Raw genomic sequence first — 10,811 nt, 5'->3', positions numbered from 1 at the left:
CTGTCCCAAACATGTGCACCAATCCGTCGATACGTCCATCCAGCTTCCTACAGGCCCACAAAGAGGAGCCATTCAAATGACTGGAAATGTTCAGCAGGAGGAGGTACTCATCTGTGGGGTGTGGTTGTGCTCTAGGATGAATGTTGCCAACACTGTTCACCTATAAACTCAGGTCTGTTACTGCCTGAAGAGTGAAAACTGGGAGCCGTCTGATCGCCGATGAGTGTGACAAATGAACCACTAACACTATCTACAACCCTTAATTAAGTATGTGTATTGTACTCTGATGCCACTGAACACAGGCCTTGCGGGTGTTGCACTTTTTTCTGGCAGTGTACCTATGCAATAAAAGAATGGAAAAAGTGCTAAATATCCTATACAATTGGTGGATCATAAGATGACATAATATGGGACAAGTACCAGGAAGGAAGGAATGGTAGCACTCTTACAAATGAAGATGATGGTAGCAGTGACGATCATTAAAAATATCTTAGTGAGTATGAAAAGACTGTGCAGATAAAAATCCGATAAACCATTTCTATTTTGTTTATTTTATTTCTCTTTGTACTACCAAAATGCGGACTGACAATAAATGGCCTAAGTTTAGTAGAGGCCTAATATTAGCTTTTTGGGTAGATCTTAAGATATTTGATATGTGAACCGTGATTTATTTTCAAAGAATATTCTTAAGAATTTATTTTATTTACTAGCTATTAATCAAGAACATTAACACATTTAATCACACTATGTAAGCATGGAAGTAGTTGCCAGGGAGTAACTGATGAAATCATAACCAAATTCCTTTTAACAAATGGGAATTTTATTCACTTTAATAGTGGCTAAAAGCATTTTTTAAAGAAACAGATTTAAAATTATAATCAGAAAGCACCGACTAAATATCAAAGTTGCAATTTATTCAGAGGAAGAAAGAAACAAGTTTTGACTGTATGAGATTTCGGGCAGAGAACCTTGCCGCTCCCTTTTGACACGGCTGTAGATACGACCACTCACAACACCCTCTGAAAGACTACACTGGTGCAAATCTGCAACACACCAGATTACTTTAAACTAAGAGTTTTAACAATTTACACAAACACACAAGCTATGCACACCCTGTAGGAGGGATGGAAATGGTACAAAATACTAACAACTAAAATATTAACCTTGCCACCGAAGGTGCCACTTGATTTTAACTTCTAAGAAAAGTCTTACGGTGAAAGGGTGGCAACTTTATATACAAAAATGACCATTTAAATGCAATCTTATACAAAATTGTACAAGGTTGGCCAAACAATAGTTAAGATGCTCTACAGTAGACGGATACCGCCTCTCGAGATCATAGGCAATAATACCAAAGATCAAAACATATTTCAGGTATTAGGCCGTTACACTCCAAGCAATAAATTCGTTAACACACCAAATCCGACAAACATGACAGAGGCAGCTACTAAGATACGTTAGATTGATAGAGAGATTACCGAACAACACGAACCGCAGGTTTCTCTAAACCCCCCGCCCCCCCCCCCCCCGACTCCACGAGGGAAAAATGGACCACCCAATTTATAAACTACCACCTTCCCGCGGGTGGGCAAACGGAGAAGAATGGTGGGACGACACCAAAGCAAACTCGAGCAGACTGGCGGCCTAATGCTCAGACTCAATTGCAGGAACTAAGCCCCGACCGGACGACCACCCGCTGAGTTCTCTTACTGGCGGAGTGGAAAAGCTCTCATTTTGCCGTCTTTAAAGGTTGGTCTGAACGACAGACATACTAGCACTCCGAACGACAGACAGACACCAACTGCCTAATAAATGCGGACGAGAGACAGACTAGCAAGCTGGGGACGAGAGACTGACCCAGACTGACTTTGGCGAGCTCATAGCGCCCCTTGAAAGCACGTGAACAGGCAGCCTTTCCCCTTTTCCACCAGAGGGAGACACCGAAGCTGTGATTACCACAGCCGCGGCACCTCCAGAAACGGAGGGCGACTGCTTCACACTGCGCGCTGCAGCGCGCTCTTCAAAACAGCAATTTTTACCACGGCTCAATATCAAAAACCAGTTTGGAACTTAGATTAGTTTGAATACTCTTAATAATCAAAATTTCTCCAAGGACGTCTCAGAAAAAAGGGGTCATCTTAGATTCAGTGTTGTCTTATAGTCTATATACCACACATAGTCTTCCACTGATATTCGCTGTTAGTTTTTGTAGCCACGTAGGATGTAACTCAAAAACACGCCCAGAGTATTTATCTACTGTGAAATGTATAACCCTAGGTTCGGTGTGGGGCGGCGGTGAGGTGAGTGGACCGCTGTAGCCTGTTGTGCGGTTGTGTACCACTGAGGGCTACGGCGGGGATGAAGCCTCTCCGTCGTTCTAGATCCCAGTTCCATACAATACAATACTGTGAAATGTAGCACTCACTGCTGACAACTTGTTGCAGATGTGATCGCAGTGTTGAGCATTGCCACATGTGCTGCTACGTGGGGACTGCACGACATTCTCAGGACTGATACTCTACACATGGCAATCACAGGTGAGTGTAATTACAAGTATTGGTCAGTCATCAAGTTACTTATTGTTCCAAATCTTACTTATATATTAGCTAGTTAGATAATAAAACTGCAGCTATCTGTATGCGAAAGATAAACCATTCATGAAGCCACCTGGAAAGCAGTCCTCCTATGTTTTTCATATGTTACATGAAACTGACATGGTAGCCGATTCAGATAGATGTCACTTGGTGCATTCATCTTCTTTTGCGCTTGCCAATCTTAATAACGTCTTGTATGTATGGAAACTTACATTTGAAACGCTAATAAAAATAAACAAGATGCACAAAACATTCTTTGCATAGTTATACGGGGAGAATGGACCTTCCTGTGACATTCTTTACGCTTTCTTGCCGTTCCAGTGCCGATAGTATTTTGTACTATCAAAGTATAAATGTACATCATCTTTAAATACCACAACTACACAAGAGGCACACTGTCTTCCTTATGTCTTGTGTCCACATTGTTAATTACAGGTGCATTCCAAGGTTTCGAAACAGTACTCATCTTACAATTTGATCAGAAATCTCAAAGACAGAATTTCCTTGTCAGACACCTTGGGAAAAAAATGATGCCATTGTCTTCTGAACACTAGCGCTATAGCGCTTCGTGGTTTTCATTTGTATGCTACTTCAGTAGTTCTCCCATTCGAATCTGACAGCAGAATCATTTTTTGATCAGGAATGGATACTCTTTAACCAAGGTAAACAACTAGTTCCACCAACCAGAGGACATCTACGTCTACATTTACATCTACACTCTAAACCAAGAATTGCATGGTAGAGGGTACATCCCACTGATCAGTTATTAGGATTCATTCCCGTTCTATTCAGGTATGGAACGCGGGAAGAATGATTTTTTGAATGCCTCTGTGTGTGCTGTAATTATTTTAATCTTATCCTCACAATCCCTATGTGAGCCATACGTAGGGGGTTGTAGTACATTCCGTGAGTCGTCATTTAAAGCCAGTTCTGAGTACTGTATTTGCAAAGGTTCTTGGGATGGTTTACGTCTATCTTCAAGATTCTACCAGTTCAGTTTCTTCAGCATCTCTATGACACTCTCGCAAGAGTCAAACAAACCTGTGACCATTCTGTGTGCGATCAATATCTCCTGACAGTCGTAATTGGTACAGGTCCCACACACTTGAGCAATATTCTAGGACGAGTCGCACGAGTGATTTGTAAGCAATCTCCTTTGTAGATTGATTGCACTCCCCCAGTATCCTACCAATAAGCCGAAGTGTACCACCTGCTTTATCCACGACTAAGCCTATGTGATCATTCTATTCCTTTCCATGTGGCCATTGATATTATAGTCACAGGACACTACGTTTGTTTGTGTTGTGAAGAGCGCAATTTTACATTTCTGAACATTTAAAGCAAGTTGCCAATCTTTGCACTGCTCTTTGAAATCTTAAAAAATCTGACTGAATATTTATGCAACTGTTTTCAGAAAGTACTTCATCATAGATAACTACATTATCTGCAAGGTCGTTAATATACAACATGAACAGCAAAGGTCCCAACGCACTTCCCTGGGGCACACCCGAAGTTACTTCTAGATCTGGCGATGACTCTTCATTCACGATAACGTGCTGCGTGCTCCCTACCAAAAAGTCCTCAATTCAGTCACAAAATTCACTTGATACCCCATATGATCTTACTTTTGACAATAAGCGTAGGTGTGATGGGAGTCAAGTGCTTGACGGAAACCAGGAAATACTGCATCTGTCTGTCTACCTTGCTCCAAAGCTTTCAAGTATGTCGTGTGGGAAAAGTACGAGTTGGGTTCCATATGATCAATATTTGCGGAATCCATGCTGGTTGACATAGAGGATGTAATTCTGTTCGAGATACCTCACTATGTCTGAGCTCGGGATATATTCTAAGGTTCTACAAGAAATCGATGACAAGGATATTGGATCCCTTCTACTACCGTTCTTATAGATGGGTGTTATCTGTGCTTCCTTCCAACTACTGCACACATTCTGTGAATTGTCCCTTAGCATCAAACAAATTGCATTTATTGAATTTGATGTTGGAGGAAATGGGATTTAGCAAGGGTAGAAGTATTGTGTACGGCTTCAGACACAGTGGTAAGGAGAGATAGCTAAAGAGTGGCGTGGCAATTGTTGTCATAGGAAAGCTGGACAGGAACAGAAATAATTAGCGAACAAGTCAACACAGCACAAAGAAGATTAACTTAGCTTGTATTTCTCCAAGCGTAAGAAGATTCATTACAAATAATGCAGCAAGAATTAGAGTCCAGCTCATAGAATAGCTATTAGGATGAGGCTCGCTGTACTAAGTATGAACGATGGCGTCATAGCAATGAGGCTCCGAGTGCAAGTGAGCCGTCTGGCTGCCGCCGGCCGTCCTATATTGCAGCGGAAGAGGACGCTCGCGGTACGCAGCTGCTGAAGGCGTGGCTTAGTGCGCATACGCCATTGGGTCCGCCAGATCCCGCATGACCGCTGTCGGTGTCTAAGAGAATCTTTTAATTCTGTTACCAACTTTGCGACGCCCATGGGGTGCTATCGATACGTGACATCAGAAGACTAACGCCATCATTCACAAAAAAGTGGATACACAGACTGTGTCTTGGCTACTGATGACGTGGAAATTACCTGACAGGCAGGCCAGTCCATCATGTTCCCCATGTAATGTTTCGCACAGTTCACTATCACTAGACAGTTCAATAATGCAGGTGGTTTAATCCCAGGTATGAGCATAGTTGTCTCGTGGAGTGAGGGCGTTCGATATTGACGCTGGAATAGTGAAGCTGTTGTTTGGTTTATAAGAAGTGAGAGCCTCATCAGCAGATTTTCAAGTTAACAACTGCTGTGGATATGCTTATCTTATGGTCGTTGATTGACCAGGGTTTCAGGCCAACGAATCCATTTTATGTTTGAGGCGATCTAAGCTTTATAAATAACTAACAAAATCTTTGAATAATGTTTGTTTATTACTGTTCAATTTAAGAACAAAGGCGTCTTGTACGTGGCTTAGTCAGCGTTGCCAACATACAAGGGTAGTCAAATGAAAATGGAACAGAAGGGGAAAATTTAAGTAATCTGTTTATTACTTCAAAAGTAATCACTATAACTGTTAGTACATTTATCCCACTGTGAGACAAGACAGTCAGTGCCTTCACAGAAAAATGTTTGTGGTTGCCTATGGAAACTCAATTGTACCCACACGTGCACCTCTTCGTCCAAAACAAAGCAACAGCCACGAATGTCTTTCTTAAGAGCTCCAAAATTAAGGACATTGCATGGGGGGAGATCGATATCGATACTGTCTGAAGGATATGTGAGTGCTTCTCAGCGAAACTTCTGCAACATACACGAAACAACCTTGGTCGTCGAATTGCTTTGGACGAAGAAGTGCTCGCCTGGGAACAATCACGGTTCTGTAGGCAATTGAAAACATTTTTCCATGAAGTTGTAGACCTTCTTGTACCACAGTGGGATAAATGTATTAAAAGTTATGGTGAATACTTTTGAAATAATAAACAGATTACTCACTTTTTCCCACCCATCTCGTTTTCATTAGACTGGCCCTTACTTTATATTGCCCAATAAAAAAAAATGAAGCACCTACAAGGGAAGAAGGAAACAAAATGGAACTTCACGATTTGAGAGGGTATGTGATGTTTTTTCATTGACTACAATATACAGTGAAAACTGCAAAGAACTTGACGCAACTCGTATGAACCCATCTGTCTGTATGACGTTACACCCCCTCTGGCTGGATGCATGCACTGATTTGGTTGGCAAGGGTGTCATAATGCCATTACATTCTTTCCTTAGGCAAGCTGGCCCACAATTGTTTTTACTGGTCTTTGATATCCTGGATACTATCATTGGGACAGAGTTGACTTCCGCACTAGTCCTACTCAAGTTATATTTGGGACAGATCTTGGAATCTTGCTGCCCATTCCATGTGTGGACGAGCATTGTTCCATTGAAAAATGGCTTCACATAGTGTCGCTTGAGAGGTAACACATGAAGACGTTTTATATTCGTGACGTACCATTGTGCCATCGAAGTCAACCCCTCCCCCCCCCCCCCCTCACAGACACACAATAGAGCCAAGAGTAACACTGCTGTGCCTTTCCAAAACATTGGAACAATGGGACCTTGGGACCTCTCTCCATGTCACCGCAATACTCGCCAACTATGGTCATTTGAGTAATACAGAATCGCTATACAGTGCTGAACGCACTGCAACGTCGTTCATCAGCAGTCCATGCTTCTGAGTTATACACCACTGCAAACGCAAACATTTGTGTTGTTGTGTCAACGGCAGCCTACACCTTGGACATGGGACGGCAGTTCCCTAGTCTGGCTGCTCCTAGTCCTCTGACTATTGGTGTGGTTTGACAGAATGTTGTAGAGACTCCATTACTTCACCACTTGTTTTCCAATGGCAGAAACAGATGTAAGGAGGAACTTGGTACACAATACAGCGATCCTTTTTCATGGTAATCAAACATCGTCGACCAGACCGATCCTGGATGACGAGTGTACCTGCCATTATGTCCCAATGCAGTCCAGCATCAGGCCACTGTCACATCTCAATGTTCCATAAATCTGCTTATTGTACAATTCGACCAGCTGGCCAAATGAAGACTCACAAGAAGGCCTCTATCAAACTCTGACAGGTACTGAAAATGCTATCTCTGACCAGTACGTGGCGCTCCCATGCCCTTCACAATGATCACTCAACATATCTAATCACGTCCATACCCGCCGATGGTGTACACATATATGAAGGTACACTGACATTCGACCGTACCTTCTGGGTACTTCTCATGCAGTGTACTTAATAAAATCGAAAAATCGGAATCACTGGGCTGCCTAACTCAATACTCTCCCACACAGCACATACAACTGCCCACCTTCAGCTGAGGCTGCTTCTTTTATTCTTGTGGCTTGTGGCATCATTCCTATTGTGCCAGGCAAGCTCTACATCTGAATTACGTGTCTTATGAATGAAATTAAATTTCATATACTGTTAAGTAAGCTAATAACCAATTATGCGGATAATTCAGTACACCCAAAAGACACTAGGTACCCTAGAAATATCTGCTCTTCCCACATGAGAATCGTGTTTATAATACAGGATGTAAATAAATTCAATGTACAGGTGTTGAGGAGTTGTAGTGAGGATGAAGACGGGTAACTAACATGAGAACTCGAGAAACTAAACACAAAATACCACTACACACATTCAAATCGCCCCCATTTTCGGCCCCACTGACTGGGGTATTATGTATGTCATTCACTGATCACCTAATGTCCCATGCCCATGACAGGTGTGTTTACATACTATGCACTTAAGTTTGTGATCTGCCCAGAGATGTTCTGTATCTGCTGTCATGCTTGTTTTCTTTGTTCATACTGTACTACTGTACAGTTCTAATCATTCAATACAGTGCAGAATGCAAGTTGTACATACATTTCTTTTTTGTGTGCTGCTATTGCCCATGGTGGCTACAGGTTTTTGGAGTACACCGAAGTGTTATTGTACAGTGAAGCTCGGTGGAATAACAGAGCTAATCGTCAGTTATATGCAGAACGTTTCCTACACTGCCACACAACTTCAAACTTCCTCATCGGTATGGTGTACCAGCGGGTCTTGGGGACAGGTATATTTAGCACCAGTTGGGCCGACAGTTGTGCTCCATGTCGGCGCCGCACACCGGAGTTTGAAGAGGTTATACTCCATGCAATGGAAGAGGACGCAGCAATGCGTATCAGAAACATAGCAGGCGGACTGAATGTGGATAACAAAACTGTCTTGTGTGTTCTGCATGAGCAGCAGCTACACCCATACACCTACACATGGTACAGGTAATGAGGCCACAGGATTTTGCATCACAAACCCTCTTCTGCAGGTGGTTCTTGCATCATTTTATGGGTAAGCTGGATTTCCCACAGTGGGTCCTTTTTATGGCTAAAACCAAGTTCACGAGGGAATGTGTTCTCAGTTCCCAAAACAATCATGTATGGCCTGATGAAAACCTGAATGCTGCACGCCCCCATGAGTTTCAGAAACAATACGGTCTAAATATTTTGGCAGGATTCCTGGAGGACTTGTGACTGAGCCATACCTCCTTCCACCACATATCACACGTGCCATGTACTTTTGATTCCTTGACAATGTACCTCGACAGCCCTTGAACGATATGCCACTGTATGTAGAAACACGACTAGCCATAGCCAGCTTGAAATTTCACTTATTAAGCACTTAAAATAATTCCGTTATGTGATACACAGATTCTCTGTTGGTGAAGTACATCTACATCTACATCCATACTCCGCAAGCCACCTGACGGTGTGTGGCGGAGGGTACCTTGAGTACCTCTATCGGTTCTCCCTTCTATTCCAGTCTCGTATTGTTCGTGGAAAGAAGGTTTGTCGGTATGCCTCTGTGTGGGCTCTAATCTCTCTGATTTTATCCTCATGGTCTCTTCGCGAGATATACGTAGGAGGGAGCAATATACTGCTTGACTCTTCGGTGAATGTATGTTCTCGAAACTTTGACAAAAGCCCGTACCGAGCTACTGAGCGTCTCTCCTGCAGAGTCTTCCACTGGAGTTTATCTATCATCTCCGTAGCGCTTTCGCGATTACTAAATGATCCTGTAACGAAGCGCGCTGCTCTCCGTTGGATCTTCTCTATGTCTTGCATCAACCCTGTCTGGTACGGATCCCACACTGCTGAGCAGTATTCAAGCAGTGGGCGAACAAGCGTACTGTACCCTACTTCCTTTGTTTTCGGTTTGCATTTCCTTAGGATTCTTCCAATGAATTTCAGTCTGGCATCTGCTTTACCGACGATCAACATTATATGATCATTCCATTTTAAATCACTCCTAATGCGTACTCCCAGATAATTTATGGTATTAACTGCTTCCAGTTGCTGACCTGCTATTTTGTTGCTAAATGATAAAGGATCTATCTTTCAAATGGCTCAAATGGCTCTGAGCACTATGGGACTCAACATCTTAGGTCATAAGTCCCCTAGAACTTAGAACTACTTAAACCTAACTAACCTAAGGACATCACACACACCCATGCCCGCGGCAGGATTCGAACCTGCGACCGTAGCAGTCCCGCGGTTCCGGACTGCAGCGCCAGAACCGCTAGACCACCGCGGCCGGCCGATCTACCTTTCTGTGTATTCTCAGCACATTACACTTGTCTACATTGAGATTCAATTGCCATTCCCTGCACCATGCGTCAATTCGCTGCAGATCCTCCTGCATTTCAGTACAATTTTCCATTGTTACAACCTCTCGATACACCACAGCATCATCTGCAAAAAGCCTCAGTGATCTTCCGATGTCATCCACCAGGTCATTTACGTATATTGTGAATAGCAACGGTCCTATGACACTCCCCTGCGGCACACCTGAAATCACTCTTACTTCGGAAGACTTCTCTCCATTGAGAATGACATGCTGCGTCCTGTTATCTAGGAACTCCTCAATCCAATCACACAATTGGTCTGATAGTCCATATGCTCTCACTTTGTTCAATAAACGACTGTGGGGAACTGTATCGAACGCCTTGCGGAAGTCAAGAAACACGGCATCAAGCGTAATGTCGATTTGATTCATATATGCGACAGCAATGATGATTTTGGAGGTCACTCGTTCCTACTTTGTAACGTTGCTTTTTGTAATGAGTCTGTATGCAGTTACTTATCTTAGCAGCCAGATTATGGCCAGGGCCGTTCCGTTAGGAAAAGATGAGAAGCAGTTGGGACTGGGGGCCACAAATGGGGCGGGACCTGAGCTATTGTGTTGCAAAGGCTGGCTTCGTGTGTTGCCATTTGGTCAGGTGGGTAGTCGACAAGCGCCGTGTGAGAGGATAAACGTTTCGGCGATCTAGAGGTGCCTAGTTTCTGTGGTCCTCCTGCAGTCAAAAGCACATCCGCGAGGCTGTGACATTAATCAATAGCGCCTCTCACGTTTGTAGGCGGCCATACGCCGGATGCTTGGGATCGACTGGACGTCAGGCTGTGAACACAGGGCACCTCCAGCATGCCCAACATCATAAGATTAGTTCGTAATGGAACACTGTTAAGGAACACCTTTGTAGCCCACCAACACCTTACTGGCGTCGCTGTTTAGGAATGGTATACTTGGAGTTCTGGACATGGAAACCAAGCCATGTTCTGATTGGACGGTGTTTGCTAACTTTAGAAACAGAGTTCCGCCATTCAGAGGAACTCGCAATTTTCT

The 10,811-nt window shown here is 43.4% G+C and overlaps 1 protein-coding gene across 1 annotated transcript in view; it reads left to right on the top strand.

Moving 5' to 3' along the window:
* Positions 1–2,263: 2,263 nt before the first annotated feature.
* The window catches only part of LOC126187640 (ionotropic receptor 93a), a 285,197-nt gene continuing 276,649 nt past the window's right edge, over positions 2,264–10,811 (top strand). The window contains exons 1-2 of the mRNA XM_049928878.1: positions 2,264–2,282; positions 2,445–2,537. Of these exons, the coding sequence (XP_049784835.1) occupies positions 2,264–2,282; positions 2,445–2,537 (112 nt within the window). The remainder of the gene's footprint in view (positions 2,283–2,444; positions 2,538–10,811) is intronic.

The sequence above is a fragment of the Schistocerca cancellata genome, chromosome 1 (assembly GCF_023864275.1).
Source record: "Schistocerca cancellata isolate TAMUIC-IGC-003103 chromosome 1, iqSchCanc2.1, whole genome shotgun sequence".
NCBI lineage: Eukaryota > Metazoa > Arthropoda > Insecta > Orthoptera > Acrididae > Schistocerca > Schistocerca cancellata.
Note: the sequence above shows the minus strand (reverse complement) of the source record. Positions and strands in the feature narration are given on the sequence as shown.